Source organism: Falco naumanni, chromosome 4 (assembly GCF_017639655.2).
Source record: "Falco naumanni isolate bFalNau1 chromosome 4, bFalNau1.pat, whole genome shotgun sequence".
Classification (NCBI taxonomy): domain Eukaryota; kingdom Metazoa; phylum Chordata; class Aves; order Falconiformes; family Falconidae; genus Falco; species Falco naumanni.
This window is the reverse complement of record NC_054057.1, coordinates 29,411,326-29,433,073: the sequence shown is the minus strand read 5'-3', so window position 1 is coordinate 29,433,073 and position 21,748 is coordinate 29,411,326. Positions and strand designations below refer to the sequence as shown.

The 21,748-nt window shown below is 42.0% G+C and overlaps 1 protein-coding gene across 1 annotated transcript; it reads right to left on the bottom strand.

The window, feature by feature from the left end:
• Window positions 1-4,483: 4,483 nt before the first annotated feature.
• Window positions 4,484-5,044, bottom strand: FERD3L (Fer3 like bHLH transcription factor). Its single transcript, XM_040589417.1, has one exon. It carries the CDS (start codon window positions 5,042-5,044, stop codon window positions 4,484-4,486), a length of 561 nt encoding a protein of 186 aa, XP_040445351.1.
• Between the last annotated feature and the right edge of the window lie 16,704 nt (window positions 5,045-21,748).

Here is a 21,748-nt window from a genome sequence, read left to right as displayed (position 1 = left end):
CAGGAATTTCAGGTGTGTAAGGACCACTGGACTGGACTGTGGCTGGTGATCAGTGGAGTGGTGGCTGTAAGAAATTTCAGGGCCTTAAAATTTATTGCCAGCCAGACCAGAGATTACACCTGAAACCAGGACAGAGAAGGGAAAAAATAAAATCTGGTTGTAATACAGGCAAATTTTAAAATAATATATGAACTGTAGTCCTTAAAAAGCTATATTTTTAAGGCAGTTGCAGTTGAATATTTTTATTAGGTCAATTCTTTTATTCTGGGTGTACTGCTGTGATGAATGTTCATTTCAATATATGAAATAAGCATGCTTTTTGGAGTAAAGTTTACTAGAAAATAATCTGAACTGATTATATTTAGCAACTTTTTAGAAAAGACAACAATTTTTACTGTACTACAAAAAGACTATAACCAGCATACCTATCCATCCTTCTAACTGTTCTGTTATACAAGTAGAAGGAAAAGCTTGGCTGTTATTGTTGCAGATTGGTAGTATTCAAGCCTAGTAAACCCAGAAAATTCTTAGGCAAATGGGGACTCAGCATGCACAGTAATCACATTTTAAACCTCAGTATTCTGGCTATTTTTAATATATTAAAAAAAACCAAAACAACAAAAAACAAAAGGACCAAGTTCATTGAAAGGACCAAAAGGGCTACATAAAAATTCTCTTTGAGAAGCACCACTGATCTGAAGGAGAACAAAAATAAATCAAAGACTCTTTTCTGTCACTTTTGCTTAGTACCCCTATGACTTCAAAACCCAATTTATTTTAAAGTTTGTAAAAGAAAAAAAAGAGTGTTGCTAGACTAAGACTTCACTTATCAAGTTTCATCCTGGAGGGAATTTTTATAGCTGAGTTATAAACCCTCCACACTAGAGTGTTTATAATGGAAACGCTGACAAATGCGATAATAAACACCAATCATGGGGCCATAGTAGCTGGTCAGAATGTGGATGCAGGAGTTTGCAGTGCTATCATAATATTTTGTTCTGTTTCCAGCACTAATTTGCTTAAACTTTCTTTCAGGTTGAGCAGCTGTAAAACAAGATCAGCCTGACTATAGATTGCAAAATCATTTGATTATTTATACTTCTCTTAGAAAGCTTGGAAATGTCTCTCAAATGTGATTTCATTTAGGCTTATTTTTTGGTTTACATGTCTGAATACTAATTGTAACACGATAGCTTCAAGGGAACTCAGCTTTCTACCAAAAGGCAGCCTTCAGTGGGCAAAGAGAATATAAACAAACCCGCCACAGACCAGGATCTGAAAATGGGTTATGATCAAACAGCTCTAAGGCTTAAAAACCCCCTTATTATCTTTTCCCAGAAGTAATTGACACTGTCAGATTTTGTTCTTAATGTGGTGATAATGGCATGGTGCTTTGGGGAGACCAAGGATGGGTTGGCCTCAGCCTTGGTGGCAGCAGGGTTTCTGAGCAAGGGAAAGGCCTTTCACTGCAGTGGGTGAAACCCTCACCTCACTGAAGTAAGCAGCACTTTTGCATTCACTTCATTAGGCCCAGGGTTTCACTGGCTTCCCAAGCCTGACATGCTTTTGTATTGCACCATGACTCCCAGACTAGGATGCAGCTGTCTTGGATTGAGATGGGGATGAGGGGAGAAGAGACTCCACAGCCTTGTCATTTCAGAGAGATGGGATTGTGCTCCAGCAAGAAGTTTCTCTGCAATGTTTCCATAATTTGTTTATATTCTCAGCAGACTGAGCTTCCAGGACTTTGACGCATCCGCATGGGCCAAGTGATGGGTCAGTATGGTATCTTGCTGTTTCGCTGAGCTCTTCATGGGCATAAAGGCATGCTTTAGTTTTCATACAGGTGTCTAAGAAAAAACCAAACATCTAGACTACTGTCCTGCTTTATCTTTGCCAGTTCTGGAAAAACATGAAATATAAAAAAATCAAAGCCCCCTTCTTCAAGTTCTTAGCTCCTATAAATCAATGTCTTACTGAGAGGCTTATCCAAAATTTTTGACGTAACACGAAATGCATCTCTATATTCTGTCTGTGCTGTTTGCATATTGCGTTCATTGGTTTATAGTGCAACTGCATTTTTTAATTTTTAATGTTATTTTTAGAATCAGTGGCTCATATAAGAATATTACTACTGTTCTGTATTGCTGCTGCAAATTTTCCAGTGATCCGTTAAAGATCAGGATTCATAATGCAGATTTTGATTTGTAATTGAAAATAAAATGTGAGGTTTTTTCTGCTTTAACATAAATATGAACAAATTCCAATGTTTTGTTATTAAACCAAGAAGAGAAAACCAATAATTTTTGAATTATCTGTTACAGACATGTTTACATTATGAATCTCTTAACTAAGACTCTGTGTGCTATAGAGTTCTAATTTCGTCCAGTGACATGAGCAAGAAAAAATACGAAAAGGTATGTAAACACGCTGTAGAAATCAAGTTGTATAGAGATCACAGAGAAATGGTGCTAAGAAGTGAATATTAAATTGTGTACTTCATTGTCCTTGAAGAATTTGTCTTCATCATTTTGCTTGAGACAGTGGAAACAGTAAAATACATCTGGGTCATGTGGACAGTTGTTGATTTTGGAATATTGTTCATTCTTAGTTCTTTTTTTCACTTTATTTTTAGAAAAAAAAAAAAAAAACCCACAAAACAAAACCCAACAAAACCAAACCAAACACAAAACCATGTGAAGAGGTGAAACATCCCAGTTTCTAGAGAGGATCCAGCTGTGTTAACTGTCCAACTGCCTCTTGGAAGAAAAGCATCCTGACAACTGGAAAGCAGATGCAATGTGTGGAGTCAGGGAGGTCAACAGAAACTAGTGGAAAAAAGAAACCAAGGAAACAAGTGAAAAGAGTAAGAATATTGGAGTATTAATACAGGATATTGGATCACTCATGATAACATTAAAGTGAAAGGAATGAGAAAAAGAAGGGGAATCACCACAGGAGCTGACAAAACATGAGAGAAGAAATCAGAGACACAAGGGTGCAATGTAGACCTTAGCCATACTAGCCTGAATCCAGGGTAAATCTTGATTTCACTAATGCCACGACAATTGTATGCAGCGGAGACAAAAGCTGTCCTGCGAAGTCACGCAGAACTAGTGCGTGGGTGGGACACCGGCCCCCCGGGCTGGGGCAGGCTGGGCCGGGCCGCGCGCTGCCCGCCTGCTGCGGGCACGAGGGGAGCCCCGGCCCCCGGCGGTGCGGGCAGGTCCCGGCGGCGGGGGAGCGGCGTGCGGCGGCAGGCGCTGCAGGAAGGGCCGGAGGGAGGCCGGGGAGGCTTCCAGGGAGACCCCCGGGCCCCTTGCCCCTCTCGCAGCCCGGCCACGGCCACCCCCTCCGCTGCCGGTCGCCCTGACTCTCGACCCGGTAATAAGCGGCTGGGGGGCGTTAGTAGGTAACGCTAAAAAAACGGTCCCCGCCGAGAGCCCTGTCCCCATCCCCAGGGTACGGCCGGCCCGGGCTTCCACCTGCCCTCCCGCTCCGGCTTTCCGGGTTGTTTTTATTTATTTCCTCTCCTCGAAGCAGTGACACGGGGGGGGGGGGGGGGGGGGGGGGCTGTGGTGGCGGGAATCCGGTGAGAGAGTAAAGGTCTCCGCCTGACCTCCCCAGAATCAAAGCCCACAAGCTCACACGTTTTCTCTCTCAGGACGGCGCAAAAGGCTTCCCAGGCCGGCCCCGCCGGTGCCGCGGAGCCTGCGGGGCGTCCCGGCCAGCCGCCGTGCCGTGCCGAGCCCCGCCGTGCCGTGCTGAGCCGTGCCGTGCCGAGCCCTCCTCCGCCAGCTCCCGCCCGCTGCGAGCCACGGCGCCGGCCGCCCACACGCAAGGACGGAACTGGTCCCGGGAAGAAAGCCGTGACAACAAACGGTTGTGTCCAGATGTCCCGCTTTACTGCCCTGTGACACACGGCATGGACTTGGCAGGCTGGGTTTCAAAGGGAAGGGAGTTACTATTTATTTTTTTAAAAAAGCAGAAAGCGCGAGGTTAAAATGCGCACGCCGGGGTTGTGCCGGTCGCCGGCGGGCAGCGGGGCGGGCAGCTGGAGCCCCTGGAGCCCCTGGAGCCCCTGGAGCCCCGCTCTGCCACGGCAACGGCTCCGCGGCCGCGGCCGAGCCTTCCGCGGAAGCAACAAATGGCGAAAGCTGTAGAGCAAGCGGGCACCGCAAGAGAAACCCAAGGGCCTCAGACCTGCATTTTCTTCCCTTCCTTTTACACAAATTATATATATTAGCAAATCTACACATGCGGAGCCTCTCCACCCCTCCCCACTCCTGCCCCCGCCCCCAGCGCACGCTTCCCCAAAGGCTCCTCGTTCTGCATCCCGCACCTCCGCCGTCCTGGCTGCGGTGAGAAGCCAAGGCAGGAGCCACAGCTCCTGCGCCCCGAGGAGACAGGCGCCGGCGCCACCTGCTCGGTGCCGTGCGGGGTGCCCGGCCCCCAGCCCCGTCCCGCCGGGCCCCGGCGCTCCCTAGCTCGCCTCCTGCCCGCCGCAGCCGCCCAGGAGCTCAGTCATGAAGGAGATGTACACTATGGCCAGGCGCAACGTCTCTATCCGGGAGAGCCTCTTCTCGTAGGCGAAGGTGGGCACCTTCTTCCTCAGCTGATCAAACGCTTCGTTGAGGTTGAACATCCTTTTCCTCTCCCGTATGTTGGCAGCCTGGCGCTGGGCGTAGGTGATAACCCGCTTCCTCCTGGGCCTGTCCAGGAGGGAAGCGCAGCGCATCCTCTCCTCCTCCTCTTCGTCTTCGGGATCTCCATCTCCGAAGGCAGCCAGGGGCAGCCCCCGGGCCATCCCCTCCCGGAGCGACAGGGCTCTGTCCCCGAAGGCAGGCCCGGAGGTGACTTCGCAGAGCCCCAGGCCCGGCCTGGCCCTGGGGGGAGCCTGGGGGGTGCCCAGGGAGAGGTCGGCTACAAAATCCAGCACCGAGGCGCCCAGCAGCCCCTCCGGGCAGGGCACTTGCGGGGCTCTGCCGTGCAGCTCATCCAGCAGCCCCGGGCGCTGGTGGGCTGGAAAGAGGCTGGCTGACATCTTACTTCAGAGAGGGCTTAATCTGGTCCCCCATCCCCAGCCCCGGCGGCGTTAATATTTATAACCCCCCGGATAACAGGATTAGCAGGGCTAGAAAGAGCGGCTGTAAAATTTCTCGCCGTGATGCTGATGAGAGGAGACAGGCAGCCCCCTCGGGGACGCGTGGATGCTCCCGAGAGAGAAGTCCCCAGCGAGTCAATCCTGTCACAGCGATCAAGGACAGTTCCTTCTTGGCAAAACCCTCCGCTCTTACCTGCTGAGCACTTTTGTCTCTTCTTACACACCCGCAACCAAACGATTTTCAGCTTCTTTAAAGCCCGCAGCCGCAAAGCCTGGTCCTCACTGGGCTTGTTTTCCTGCTTTCTGTCGGGATCTCTGAACCTTGAGAACCAGCCTGACAATTGATGTCAGGCAAGTGCATGTATGCTTTTAATGATGTCCTGAAGAGGGGACCTGCACGCAGAGGGTCACCGGGGAATGTTTACCCTGTATCCCAGCGCAATGGGAACTGAATGACAGGACCTCCATTAGCCTAAGTAAGCATTGTGGGGGACCCGATATTGCATTCCCAGTAGTAACTGTTGGAATCGTCTCTCCATTCCCCCTAAATCCCCTTCAGCTAGAGTTCAAACATCTTTCCTGTAAAAGGCAGCTTGGTAAAGCTCATTTCGGTTCAGGCAATCTCAAAGCACTTGCTTTGAAACACCTTCCTCCTGCCCATGAGTCGAGGATAAGCTGATCCTGTTCAGGGCAAGCGGTTGCTTTTACACCTTTGGCCGGTCGCAGACGGCGCACAGAGGAATCAGCCTGACTGCACGCACTGATAACGCGGGACACGTAGCGCAAAAGCAAAATATCGCGAAATGCCTATAAACACACCCGCACACCCGACACCGCCGAATACCTTTCTTTGACCAAGGTTTCCTTGGGGACGGACGTGGGGGATTGTTTTGCTTTTCTCTTGGGAGGCTGGAAGAGGTTAGGGCTCGTGTCTTCACCCTCCCACACCACGGACTGTCCCTAAATAAACAGCCCGGCCCCGGCAGTGCCTGGCAGTGTGGGACACGCCCGGGTTGAATCGGGTGGGTTTCCTTTGGCACCCCACTTGTGCACACCGGAGTGCCTGGCCGTCACCCCCGCGCTGCCTTCCTAAAGCCTCATCTTCGCCTTTGTCATGCGTTGTCGCCACTCTCGCTTTGGGGCTAATTGGTCTCTAATTTCTAAAGGGATTTCAAAGCCCGTCAGATCAAAGGAGGTGGGTGGGGGCGGCCGAAGGCTCCCGCTCCGCGAAAATCCTGCCCCTTAGCCGACGGGACCGCAAAAGTTTCTCACCGCGGGCCGGGATCTGCCGTCATTTACAGCACAGCGAGCGAGCCACGCATCCCCTTTTCCTGGGAAAGATGCGGCGGGAAAGACCCTTCCCCTCCCACTGCCCCCCGCCCCCCGCGCCCCCCGGCTCCGCGGGCCGGCGGTGGCGGTGGCGGGCCGGGCGCTGGCTGCGCGGCGCGGTGCGGTGCGGAAGGTGAGCGGCCGCGCAGCTACCTTGGACAGCTCCGGGGCGGGCCGGCGGCGTGCGGGGGCCGGCGGCGCGGCGGCAGCGGGGCCCTGCCCTCGGCGGCCGCCCCGGCCCGGCAGCCCACCTCTCCCGCCCGGCCGCACCACCTCCGCTGCCGCTGCTCGGCGAGGGATCGGCGGCGCCGTGTCTGCTGTAACGATCTACCGGCGTGCCTCAGGCTAAATAAAGAGCGAGTAGCGGGGAGACCGCTTTTGTTCTTCCTAGAGGTTTCTTGGCGAGCAGGGAGAGAGTCGCTCAGAGACGTGCTTACTGGTGACAAATACCGTTCATTAAAACACCTGGTGAATTAACTAATGAGGCAAAGAGGAGCTCTAAAACGTCTGTTAAGAGAAGCGTTGACTAGAGAGCACCCAAAAGTAACAGTGATTTGAAGAGCTCTACGTGTTGGGTGCTATATAAAAACCTCGGTGGAAAAAAGATCAGATAGACCTTTATTATCGATCCGCAAAGGAATGTAACTTTCTTGAGCTCGTTTTAGGAGTGGTTGCAAGTATTTCGTTTAAAGACACGGAGGTATAAATTAAGGACAGATGCCAGCAAAGATGTGTCACCCCAGGGTGCAAAATTATCGGGGAAATACAAATACTTCAGATAATGAAAGAAATGAATGGAGAAACGAGATTTCATCATCTCTGTGTCAATCTTCACACGAATTTACCGTCGTGTGGGAAACCAGTGTTCAGAAGATGGTAGAGCAGCCCCTCACCAACGTGTCTTCAAAAAAAAAAGTCCTGCTCACATGTCTAACTTCAGATTTTTGCAGGACACCAACTACAGAGGCGACTGGAACCAGAAGCACTTTATATTGCAAGAACATTTAGGGAGAAGGTTGTTGAGTCAGTACTGCACTGCAAAGCGATCTAACGTAAAACATAGAAGATTAATGCAGGGTGTGCTTGTCACTGAATCCTTAAAGGAAGCACTAAAGCCAGGACTAAGCCAGGACTGGGAGGTCCTAGCAGCACAAGAAGACTTGCAGTCGAGGTGAATCGTCCTGTCAAACTGATCCTTTTTATTGCTGCTTTGTTTTCTTCCCGCCCTCCCCCCCCTATTTTCACTGAAATATTGGTTTTTTCCCTTATATTAAGTATTTTAAATTATGTACAATAAGCTCAATGAACTATTACTGGAGGTATGTTTTTGAACGTTTTTTGATATTTGGTGATTTTTATCACATTGGGGAAACTGTGGAGCTGAGGCAATGCATAATGAATATCCAATGCTGCAGGGGACAGGTTTGCAGTGCACAGACAATGCAACAATGCAGGGCAAGCAGGAGCAACTCTCATGAGAGGCTACTTTATACTCTGAAATCTCAGACCAGATTAGGTGCTCAAATGTGCATTCTAGATTTGTTTTGACTAAAAATAAAGTTTGCTCTATGATTGTTTACCTTCCCTCACCCACCTCTTATCCTACCTTTTCATTTCACTTGTTTGTCATAAAAGAATTTGCTCACAAGATGCTTACAGGTGCTAAGCACTGACAACTACATCTTCAAGCCACTCTGCAGCTATTTCCAGAATTATTTTTCTTCAAAAATATCTATGATATGATTCTTGATGCTCATGTGGGGTTTGGGTTTAAAACTCAAACCATAACAGCTTTTCTGATCTATCAGTCCTATCAGAAAAGCGTATATATCCTCTTCTGCCCTCCCCTGATTATATCCCAGTTGTTAACAATTACAATTTTGAAAATCAATGTCTCTTAACTAGTCTTCCTACATGACAAATCCAATATTGTTTGTACTAGCAGGAATGAGGGCAACATGCATTTTAATTCAGCTTACTTCTATGGAAATAGTTTTACTGTTTTATAACCTTCTGCTGATCATTTTCCACATTCTCACACAGCAAAAAACAGCCATTCTAATGACTTAGCATTGCTGATGGAAATGTTACAGATTTTAACAGTGACCTATACTTCACTGGAAAATTCACTGGAAGTCAGTGGTGATCTTGGGATGCTGAAATAAGGGGGCACTGTCCATCAGATATGAAGGAAGGGGCTGAAAGTTACTGTCTGCTCTAGAAACCCCAGAAAGTTAGATATGCAACTGAAAAAAATATCTATAAAATTTATTTTTAGTAAAATGGGAGAAATAATCTGTCCATTAATTGATCTGTTAATAGAGAGTTGCCATCGTTCTCAAACTCTGGCCTGAATAACAGAAAGATACAGTGCTGTCTCTCTCAACTTGCTGACACTGCAGCTGTCTGATCTTCTTGTTAAACCCTAAAATTACAGTAATGTCTGTGGATCAGGACGTCATTATCTCAAAACACAGGGCAGTTCCTGTCCTCTTGAGATCACAGTTTGCACTTCTGACAGACCAGACCAGACCAGACCAGATCGGTGCAGTATACATGTGTGGAGATGGGGCCAACTTGCAAGGGAATGGATAGATTTTTGACAGTATCTTATGTTGATACTTGCTCAGTCAGTGGTAGAGAGGAAGGCACTATGGGTACCACCGATGATTTAATACTAAAAGGAAGTATTTAAGCAAAGCTGGCTGAAGATTGGTTATTATGATTCTAGAAGAATACAGTGATACTCAGATGAAAGCAGAGCAAAATGTGATTGAATGTGGTAGTACTGGAAAGGTAAAGGAGACTTCTGATGTCTCAATGCATTATGAGATTATATACAGGCAGGGAACATTGGACTGTGATAGAGTTTATGTTTAAAGAGTTTATGTCTGAGTCAGTTGTGAAGCTGAAGGAAGCCAAGCAAGAAGTATCAGATGAATTGGTCAGTACTGTTTTGCGTGGCTTGCAATGAAACCAGAAAGGAGGAGACAGCTGAAGTCAGAGTCAAAGCTAATGTATACCAGAGAAAGCAATGCCTTGATAGTTGAAACAGCTGGGGAACCCTTTGGTATGTTGGAGATAGGTGAAGTGTATGGAGATGAGGAAAAGGTTACCTCACTTCAACTGCTGGCTTTCAAGGGTGGAAAGAACTGATTGTCTCAATCAGTTAGGAAAAATCAAATGGATACTAGAAATGTACTTATCTAACTGCTGGCTCTTATCCAAGTATCAACTTATCATGGAGGCACTCTGAGTCCTGCAGAGGTGTAAGCACCTGTAGTAGACTCTGCAGTCTACTCAAAGTCCATCTCCTTTGGCAGACTCTCTAAGGAGCTTGGGGATACTGGCTTCTAATTCAGATAAATTCAGTCCTGTGGGATGAACCTTGGCTCTAGAATTAGCAGTTTATGAATAAACACTAAAAAAAGATCCAGTAAGATATATATCCAGAGCATGTGGACAAACACAACTGGATATATTTGGGTGCAGTAACTAGAATATGAGTCTATAAGAACTCTTTGCAACCTTTCCCCCCCCTCCACAAATACTTCACCTGTATAGGAAGTATCAGAATTAACTTTATTCTTTATGCTGATGATATATGTGAGTACTCTCTGCTCACAAAACAGATGAAGTCCAGTATACCAGTCCAGCATAGAGACCAGTTCTGATCTTAAAACCAGAATAAACCTGAAGCCAAAGGATCACAGTCTGGTCCCAGAAGTAATTTCAGACACTGATCCTATGTGCATCTGACTGTATGAATGCATTCCTGTGTCACAGCCTGTCTTTAATAGGGCTCCAATTTGAGTACAGGCACCTACTTACAAAGATCAGGTTTCACAACTTGGGTCTCCATGACAAAGATGTGATGCCCAGTAACATCATTGTTCCCCGACACAGGAAATCATTAACAAAACTCAATCTTTTGGACAAAACCTAGTAAAACTAGATACGTTCTGCCAGTAAAGTACAATTCATTTCTATTTACAGCTGTTATTACACACCATTAAAAAAGTTTAGAGGAGTAACTGTTGATATTTCCCCATATGGGACTAAATGAAGAAGATAAAGTATTGGGAGTATAATCTTGGGTAAATCATAGACAAATGAAATGAACATCTGTGGTTAGGGTGTGATGTGATTCATCATGCCTGCAAAGTTTTATGAACAATACTTTTTTCTTTATCATAACCTTAAGGATAGGAGGGATCAAGAACAAGACATGTATTAAAATTGGAACATCAACCTTAACTTTGAATTTCCTGACTTTTTATCAGAGTGCATGAAAAAATGCAATGTTATTTAAACATAGCCTCTTTCATCTTGATTTTGATATATAAATACTGTTTGTGGAAAATGACATGCAATAAAAATATGTATTGTTTATCTATTGTTTATCTAGGAGTCTAGATTATTTTCCTAAATCTTTATTACAATTAATTCATTTTATTTTATGTAATTATGTACTAGAGCCATGAATTAATACTTTTTTCACTTCCGCTTCTCACAATTTGTAAAATGCAAGGAAATGTCAAGCTGGAGGTTATAGTTACTTAAAGATTTTTCTTATATATCATCAGAATAAATCTATATATGATGGTGAACTGAGATTTATTATCATAATCCTATATGTAGGCTCTGTTTTTTATTCGGTGGGATCACCTTGGGTCAAATGAGCCATTTTGTCTTTGACTACTCAGGTTTGGATCTTCTGATACTAACAGTACACACGCTACATTGGATCTTCTACATTTTCTTTTGTTTTCATTTTTTAGCATCCAGACATTACCTGCTCCCTTTTATAAAAACTGGAATTAGCAGATGATTTTTCATCGTTCACAGGTGCATCTCCTGCGACTAGCAAAGAGGCCCACACTGAAACTCATCTCTAAAGAACAGGTCTGCTTTGCCAACTTTCTCAGCCCCCCACTGCCTTGCTAGCTTCTGGCTTTGATACTTTCCTAAGCATATGGAATTTCTTTCCCTGCTACTCCTGAATACCCTCTTAACAGTTTGTGGCTTTGTGTGTATTTATGACAGTAGTCTCCAACTAATATTCAACATATTAGAAGCTGCTAATATAAAGAGTAGTTTTTTCTTTCCTTCTTGTTGCTCAGTGATTCCCATTTTTTTCCTGTGCTATATAAGCCATGATTTAAAGATAGGATTAATAATTTCATATGAGCTTTTCAAAAACATTTTGCATGTTTTATCAGATGCCATATCAATAGATGTGAGCTGAATAAGTACTGAATAAGTTTCTGTTCGCAGATGGAAAGCAAAAATAGAACAGTACGGTAAATAGAAGTAGAACAATTATGGCAAATAGAACAATATGGCAAATTGGAATTGAGGCCTCCAATTTGAGTTATCTAGAATTTATTTTGATGGAACTTTGGTGTTATACAGCCTTTTAAACTTAAGAAGATCTCATTAAACTACTCAGCTGTGAGCACTTGGCACCTGCTTCACTTCCCTAGTCCTGCTGGCCACATTCTTTCTGATCCAAACCAGGATGCTGTTGGCCTTGTTGGCCACCTGGGCACACTGCTGGGTCATATTCAGCTGGATGAATCACTTCTTGTAGGTGGGCAGCACATTGGCTAAACTCTGGTCAACTGTGATCTCCCTGGTTAGCCAGGACTGCTATAAATGATGGACAGTAGCTCAGTGAGCACTTCTGCCGGCTCCATCAGTACACTCGGGTGGACCCCATCTGGCCCCATAAGCTTGTGAGTCTACGTGGTGTAGCAGGTCGCTGAACACTTCCCCTTGGATTATGGGGGCTTCATTCCGCAACTCGTCCCAGACTTCCAGCTCAGGGGGCCAAGTACTGTGAGGGTAGCTGGTCTTGCTATTAAAGACAGAGGCAAAGAGGCTTGTTACCTCAGTTTCCATGTGGAACATGGTTTGTTCTTACCCCCCTGGGGTTCAGTGTTCTACTTGCCTCCTTTGGTTGAGCTGTCTTTTCCCAAAATTCCCACTTCTCAGTGTTTGATTTTTTTTTTCTCTCTCTTTAACTGTACAGCCCATTTTCATTTGCAGTTATTGCTTTTCATCCATAGGCCTTGCTCTGGCACAGCTCAAAGGTGCACTAACTTTAACTTGCAGTGAACTCGAGCATGGGTAGAATCCCTAAGAAATTTGGCATCTCTAATCCAAATGTATAAGCAATCTAGAATATTTAAAGTCTTGTAATTTGTAGTCTGCTCCAGCAGGGCAGGTCTTTAATGAAGTATTTAACAGTAGACTCCTCTCAAAACTGTTTAATTTTCAGAATTTTGAAGGATGAGGAAAATAATACATTTCCCAGTAGCTTTGTTTTGCACACAATCATTTTGACTGGTTACAGTGTAAAAGGATATCATTAATGTCAATGTAACTGATTTTAACAATTCATGATGTTATGAGTAATAATCATATTACCATCAACATTAAAGTTACTTAAACTGGTGTTCATTATATAGATCTCTTCTATAGGTTCAACAGCTAGAAGGTGAAGAAGCCCAAACATTTTCTTACATCATGTTTTTAAACCCATTTATTTGATTCATATGTGTATTTGTGCAGGGAAGGAGACTAACCTGAGAATTTTTATAATACCTGTCATGCTAAAGTCACAGTAGAAACATTGCCAGTCTAATAGATCTCTAATTATCTGTGCTATGCCAGATAATCACCTGTCTGATTTTCCCTTTTCATATTCTTGGTAAGTATGACATTAAATATTTTGAATTCCCATGGCTACATTTTCTTTAGAAAATATTTCAACGGTGGTGGAAGATGTTGCTCTCTGCCAACTGACATTACAACACTGCCAACTGATGTCTATCTTTTTGATAGAAAGCCTTGGGAAAGGTAAGCATTTGGCTATTTCAAAATCTTGTGTAAGCTTGCCTTTTCCAATTACATGATTCACTACATGTTGGAAAATTTACATATAGGTTTTTAACTATTATTTGAGCTCCCTTGAAACTCAAGAAAATCCCTCCTAACCTGGTCATGTTCAACAAACACATACAATTGCATCATAGATACTAACACTGCAAATTTATTTGTTTTAGGTAAAATTAAAACAACATATTAGTCTTTTGGGTTTATTAGAAATTAAGACTGAGTCGGGTTGCTGGATTCTTTTTAGAACAGCCACATTAAAGCAGTCTCTCCACCTCACTGTAGGTAGGTTATTGCATCACTTGTTATCCTTCCTCCTATTTTCTATGTATTTTAGGTTGCAACAAAACTGAAAGCTTGGTATAATGCAGAGTTTGGTGCTTACCAGTAGTTATAATGTAGGAATTATCATGAACGAGTAAAAGGTTTTTAGAACTAGATAAGGAGCAGCTGAGTATGTTAATACCTAGGAAAGTACTGGCCTGGCCCTGACTCTCAAGGAAGAAGACCAGACATTACTTTCATGGAGGTGAAATGTTTCTCCCATTCCCTTCCCAACATCAAGAGGAAGGGGAGACTTTCTTCTGTTACGCCTTCTGATTTATCACAAATGTGTTGCTTCCCATCACATATTAGATTAGAAAATCTTCCAGGCAAGAACTGAATCTTTCTTTATATTTCTGCTGTGACTACTAAGAGAGGAAGCCCAGACATTATTTGGCTCTTTAAGCGTTACCAGAAAATGAGGCAAATATTATCTTTCATGCACATCTTGACAAAAAAGTGTATTTTAAGGGGAGGAAGAGTTAAACAGAGTCGTAGCCTATCTGGAGAAGGGGAAGCAGGAGTTACGAGTACACACTGCCTTGACAGCACTGATGTGGAGTGAAGGTGAACCCTTTCCTACTGCACCAGTAGGGCTGGAGAGTTGGAAGGAAGCTAGAGCTAGTTCTGGGAAGGTTATCACACACGGATGAGGCCCAGAGGTCTTGGAACTTAAACTGATTTTAATTTTTTGAATTCCAAATTCTGTCCAGTGAAAGGAAAATATGACATAGGAAAGGCTGAACCTAAAAGTTGTAGCAACTATTGTATTGCTACTCATGGACACAGTGGTCTGAAGAAACAATAGTAAATAAAACCATACATAAGTAGTAAATTTTAAAAGCAAATAGTAAATAAAAAATGAACCCAAGTGAATGAATGTTCAAGGCTGGAGAGTGAGGAATGAGAATTCATACTCCACCTGTACTGTACTGTACTGTAAACTCACAGTGTCTTCATGTTCTCTCCCCTAGGTCATCTTTCTCCAGATTTACCCAAATTCAGAGAATTCCTGAATAATGCAGTCTCATCCTCCTTTACGGATTTCCCCAGGCTAGCAATGAGGAACAACAGCGTCAATTCCTTCGCACAAAGGACATGGTGAATCACCTGAACTTCATCCTTGCATTTAAAATAGCCCCAGTCTGCAAGTGCAATTATGTAAGCACTTAAAAAAGGACCTGCAATAATTTACTGCTATCTATATAAATGAAGGGTACTGGCTATGGCATGTTTTGCTAACACTAGAGTGAGTGAGCTGTAGAGAGTAACAATATTCTCTTGGTTTTTTTTTTTTCACATTGGCTTCCATTCAAACATCATGTAGAATGGTCTAAACTGCAAATATAGGCATGTGCATGATGCACCTGCAAAATTTGTAAGTATATCACTTTGTGAAAGGGTAAACTGAAGAGTAGTAGGTTCAATTATTTGCATTGGATTACCAAAATACATTAGTTGCAAAGCTAAGAAAAACCTCACTGTCTCTGGTCTACTAGCTTAATTCTTTAATTGCTAGGTAATCCTGGCTCACAAACTCAGTGAAAGTCAAATCACTCTTGCTTTCAAAGCTAAATCTCTCTGGAATTATCTCATTTGTGAGACCAGATCCAGAGAAAATAAGTTAGGAATGGAACAATCCCTTTTAACTTTAGCTCCAGAAGGATTGAATAATTGAGTGAATCTATTTTCTTTCCTACATTTCAGAAATAAAAAAGGACACATATAAATCTCATTTTACTTAGCTCAGGTAGAAAAGAATCATTGTGAATTAAAAACTTGACATACAACAGCACACAGTAGTCATTCAGAAGCAGTGTCCTAGGATGTTAAAGATTAGCCATGGTGGTTTTGGTTTAGTCTTTATTGCTGTGAGAGATTTTTTCCAGGATTTCTTGACTCATTCCTTTAAGCCTGTGTTGAAAGGGAGTTTCTTAATGCATTCTGGAGCAATCACATAATTTGTAATTTTTTTTCACTTACTGTTTAGTACTGGAGTTAATTTCTTCAGAATATTTTAAACCACATCTGTTTCAATTAAAATGTGTATTTTGAAAGAACTAATATTGTTTGATTTATTATTCAAAGTCAAACATAACAACGATGTTTTAAAGAGTTGGGAGAACAGGGAGTTTTAGTTTATAGTCCTTTAAGATTCAAGCCCACTATCTTATCAGTAATTAAACTAAAATTAATCATTGAATAAAGGCAGCTGTAGACCTAGGTAGTTGCATGAAGTTACTAAGAGGCATGTTAAGCCCAGTGCTCTTTTCAGTGACAATGGACTCAGGAAAATTTCCCATTGGCCATATGTGGTGCATGTGAGGCCTTTTACAAAATAGTTCTGCCAAGAGAGATGAAAAAAGAAAAAAACGTGCAATACCAATCTGCAACTAAACCCACAGGTGCTGTTTACAGTCAATGATAGGACTTATTGCTCTATGGCCCATCTTAAACTTGACAGCAAAATGTAGGAAAAATAAAGTAACATAAGAGGGTAAAAAGGTAAAGGTTTAAAAATAAATATTTTTTTTTGTCCAGCAGAGAGTTCTCTAACACTGATTCAGGAAGAATACTAAAAGATCCAGTGGGTCCCTTACAGAACTTGGACTTTTCAGATTTTATCTGCTACTGTTTCCCATTTTACTTTTCATGTTTCCTAAGCAGACAGATTACAGAAAAGCACCAGGAAGGCACAGGAACCCTTTTTGTCCATCAGCCTATGGAAATCCTTCCTTGTTTCTGCTTCACAAGTCAGAAAGTGATGACTGGAACATCAAGAACCAGTGCAGCCTTATGCATCAACTTGAGCAGTCTAAGACTCTCACTAGCTCTCCTTTTGGCTAAATAAGAACCTTTCTGATGAATTAAAATGCAAAGGGAACATGCAAGAAGTATTTTCAGCAATTTGCTGAAAAAGCAAGTTTATAGTACTTTTCTTTGGTATTAAGGGGCAAGAATGTGAAGACCAATATCTAGTCAGAGCTAAAAGTAGTCAGGGACATAAAAAGTGGTGAGAGAAGACTTTGCAGATATCTTAGTTGCAAAATAAAGTTCAGGAAAAATGTGAGTTTGATGAGGTAGACAAACTAGCGAGACATGCTATAGAAAAGGTTGAAGTAAACTTCATCTTTTTTTGTTTCAGTTTTCACAGGCAAAGCCTGATCTCACACCTTTATGTGGACCAATGCAGTTTGATAAACAGAGGAAAATGCAATAATGCAGTAGAAATATGGTAAGTATTACTGAGAGAACTTTAAACATAATGGTGCTGGATGGGATTCATCCAAGGCCACTGAAAGAGTTGGCTACAGTGACTGCAAGGTTGCTGTCTCTGGAGAAAAACTCTGATTATCAGGGAAGATGCCTCACAACCAGAAATGGCTAACACTGTGACCATCTTTAAGAAAAGTGATAGGAGGACTTTGGGAGATTAAAGACTATATTAATCCCTGTGAAGACTGTAAAGCACATCCCCTTAGAATCCATTTCCAAACACATGAAAGCAATCAGGAATAACTAGGTCAGACTTCACAATGACAAATCATGCTTGACTAGCTTGATTGCCTGTTATCATGAGATGGCATGTTGAGTGGGCAGGAGGAAAGGCATGAAGACCTGGTCTTCAGGATGGCTTTTGGCGTTGTCTCCAAAAGGATTCCCTGTGGAAGCTGAGGAAGTCAGGGCTGGAAAAACAGTTTCTTAGATGCATTGAAAATTGGCTTTATCACCAAAGTAAAAGGGTAGTAAAATCAATTATTTGGGTTCTAGTTGGTCATGAGCAAAGTGCCCTATGATTTGATACTGGTAGTTCTGTTGTTCAGTATTTCCATCAACAACTTAGATGGTGACACAGGTTATGTTTTCAAGTAAATCTGTGGATAGTACTAGTTAGGAGGAATGATTGACACGAAGAATGGGAAAACTTTAATTGAAATGGTTCTTGAGAACTGGACCGGCACAAATGTCATAAGGAACCTGAGCCTGGGGCAGAATAACCTCAGGTACCAGTACAGGTTGGGAAACGAGTAAAGTGTCCTGCAAAGGACAAGGTTGTGATGGACTACAGGGAGAATATAAACCAGCAGTGCAAACTGCAAAAAAGGTAAATCATGTATTGGACTATGTTAAGGGGAGCATGGGAACAGACAAAATGAAGTTATTGTCCTCTGCTTGGCACTGTTTAAGCTGTATAAAGAAAACAAAGCCTAGTCTGGGGTCCCCGATACCTGAGGGATGTCAAGAATCAAGAGGTTGCAGTGGTGCACTTTTAAGATGATTATGAAGAGAAATTGAATAAGCTGGGCTTGTTTAGCCTGACAGAGTAAGCTGAGGAATGTTCTATTAGTGACCTAGCAATCTGCAGCTACTAGAAGGGGACAGGCAAAGATGAAAAAAACATCTTAATTGTGGCAGACAGGTAGTACAACACTGGAACAGGCTGCCCAGAGAGGATAGGGAATCTTCATACTTGAGAGTTTTTCTAGACAGGACAGCGTTAAGATATGTCCAACTTGATCTAGTGCTAGCAAGAGTAAACTTTGTGTGGGAGGGACCTCAAATGTCCCATACAAACAGCATGTCTATAGTCCTGTGATTCCTGGCTCTGAACCCTGACACCTTTTTCCTTTGAAAGAGCATACTTCCTCCCAACAGGAGGAGATGACATGTCCCTTTGTCCTCAGGCTCTGAAAAAGTTTCCACAGAGAATTTATTTTGGATAGATAACCAATAAAAGCTCTTGGTTGCATTTGTGATCATAGCACCTGAGAAAATATACATCAAATACAGCAGAATATTTTGATACAATGGGTCTGAGCTTTTTGGTCAATGATTAGATCCCCCAAAGGTAAGCTACTTGCTTGTGTTCATAGATATCCATGCAGAGATAGTGCCATTCACTTCAAATGTGATGAGAACTTGAAGTTATCAAGTGCTTAAGTGATTTGCTGGCTTGTGATTTTCATTCTTTAAAATGAAGTAATGAATGTAAAAGGCAGGGGGCTGTGTAGAATGCTCACTACTCACAAGCAAGCAACCAAAAAAAAAAAAAAAAGAATTAATCAGCCAGACTATTAACTATCTAAAAACTAACCTGGAAGGTAGTATCTCTTTTAATGACTGACCTACAAAACTGAACCAAGCAGAATTTGGTAATTTGAAATTCTCACCTTGGAATTAATTCCTATCAGAAAACATCAGCATAAAATTGTGTTAATGATTAGGTGATATATTACCTAAAAAGAGTGGAAACTCACTGATTTGTACTATACATGTGAAGATATTGCATGTCATGTATTTTCCTCTCTGCTTCTATTGTGCAGAATTCCAGACTGATCTACAGTTTTTACAACAGACAGAGTACTCCACATGCATGCAGTTTGGATTTCACAGGACTGTAAATAATTTTAAGTGTTTGCATTGGTTGTTGGTTTTAATCTTTTAGATGCATGAACTCTTGAATTTTTTTTCAGGTTTTCACAAAACTTTGATACAGGATTATGCACCTTAAAAAATTGCATGCCTTTACTGTAAGTCTGAGAAGAATTTATATCCCTAAGGCTTTCCTCTAGGATATCTTTTGACATCAAAAAGGTAAAATTATAAATAGATTCTATTCCTTTCAGATGTTTATTTAATTTTTTTCTTCCAAACACTGTAATTTAATTTTAAAGTTCACTTTGAAAATGAACAATAAATGAATGTGTTTTCAGAGATAATGCTTTCTCTTTGCTCAAAATAAAAGCAGACATCTGGTTTCTAAATTACTATTTTTTAATTGTCTACCTAATCACTAGTTTTGTGGAATTTCAAAATGGCATTTATTTACCAATCAGAAAAATATGTTGCTGACAGAAATGTCTTTTTTTGAACATGTTCAATCATAAAATTTGTTCTCTTCGATGTTTCATATGTACCATTTGCATCCACTTACAAACAATGCTATACAGTCGAAATGTTGTAAATACAACAAACATTCTTATTGTATGGTGCTTGGTATTTTATTTAATAGGAAAACCAGTTTATACCATCGACAGGCCTATGTTCAAGTGAATACTACTTGTATTATGTTCATAGTTGTGAATATATATCTATCTAATATTCATTTGAGCTCTACTGTTTCTGCTCCTTTCTATCATTCACAGTCTATTGATATAAACTAAGTTCTATCTATCCTTCCACCCAGATGGTTGACGTTACATGTGATTGCATGAAAGCTCTGATATGAAATGCCTATGGCTTACTGGATTACCCTCTCCCCACATGTTTCAAATTAATAATAAAAAAAGAAAGAAAGAAAAAAAACCCCAGTGCAATCTTGCTACAAAAGAACAAGAGTTTATTGTATAACAGGATTGCAGATGTGGAAAGGTGCTCATAATAAGGCTACACTATTTTTTTTTTTTCATTGTGCATCTGGAATGCCAAAGGATCTTTAACATACTAGGATCTCATTCTAGACAGTCTTGGCTTTTTGATTAACTTAATATTCAGAGAAATGATTCATTTTTTGTAAACTCTGTGCCATTCATCATCATATTGTCATTTATGTAATCACAAAATGATTTACAAAGTCATGATTTTTTTCTAATTTCTGAAACAATTTTAAGACATCAAAGACTTTCAGATATAAACATCAAAGAGCAGCCCAAATCAGAGATTTCTGGCTAAGACAGTTTAGTTCATTTAATATCCTCTGGTTTTCTAAGGATTAAATTACAGCATATAAAATTCTTGGAATCTGTCTAAGGAAGCTGTAGTGTATATTTATTATTTATTACAATATGGCTTTTTTTGTGGGGCAAAGGACTTTGCGGCAGGAAGATGCCATCTTTTCAATTTATCATACCAGCAGCAAATTCTTGTGAAATATAAGAGGTACAATGATCTAATCCTACTGGGAATGGAGAGATGTGTTAACTGAGGAAATATTTGCACATGAGCTCAGGATGAAATGAAGTTCTTCCCTTGTAATCAGCCCGTTACAGAGGGATGCTTATACAAATTTAGTAAGAATATCCTGGGGAAAAGTAAGACAAATCAAGAATGAAATTACTTCTTCATAGGAGGAATAATTACAGTTGCTATTGTTTATGGAAACCAGTAGGCCAGGTTTCTAGTACTGGCTAAGGATGTAATTCAGAAATGCTTCCTATTATTTCCATGATTTACAGCAGGATGGCACCACAGAAGCTGGTCTTACAGATGCCAGGCATGGCACGCCACAGGCACACATGCCACGTCCTAGCCAGAGAATTCAGAAGCACAAACAATGTAAACTGGTCTAGTCAAGAAATGAATCCGTAGAGACACATGAGGTTTTTCTGTGCACAAGCAAGAATATAAGCAAATATACTTTCATCCACTATCCACCTAAGAAAGGCAGGATATTAAGGATTGCCTTCAAGTAAGCAAGGTAGCTAGAAATGTGTGTCTGACTTACCAAATAGCGAGGAGGATCCTGCCAGGGAAAACAACTATATGAAGTATAAGCTCTCTACAGAGCCTGTTCCCATAGACTAAGTAATCACACTTCTAAATGTTTATCCTTGAAAGACAGGCTACCCTCCTTTCAGGAGCAGCCTGCTGACTAAAGGAATTGATTTTCTGGGAATTGGATCTCAACCTACTATATAACAAGGTCTTGCCCAGATGGATTTCTATTCTAATGTACACAACAGGCTGGGTTAGCTACAAGACAGTTCAGAAGCTCAAGCAGCAAAATGTTTTTCTAAGTCAAAAACCATAGTGCTTTTACATTTACATTCCTATTCTCTCTGTTAGGAAGATGATGAGATGACATGTAGAACAGTCACATCAGATATTGAACACAGAATTATTGTTCACAATAAATCTCCAGGAAAAAGAAAATCTTCTATAAACAGGAACAAAGGCTTGACTTTTAACAAATATTTTTGTCTGTCAGATATTTCAGTGCAAAATTCTAAATCGCATGGCTGTGTATAACCACTGGAGGTCAACTAGAATCAGTAAATTCTCTTTGCTGATATCCATGGAACTTTATTTTATATAAATACTTTGCAAAAAAAATTCTGCTGGCCCTGTGCAATAATGTGAGAAGACGACTAG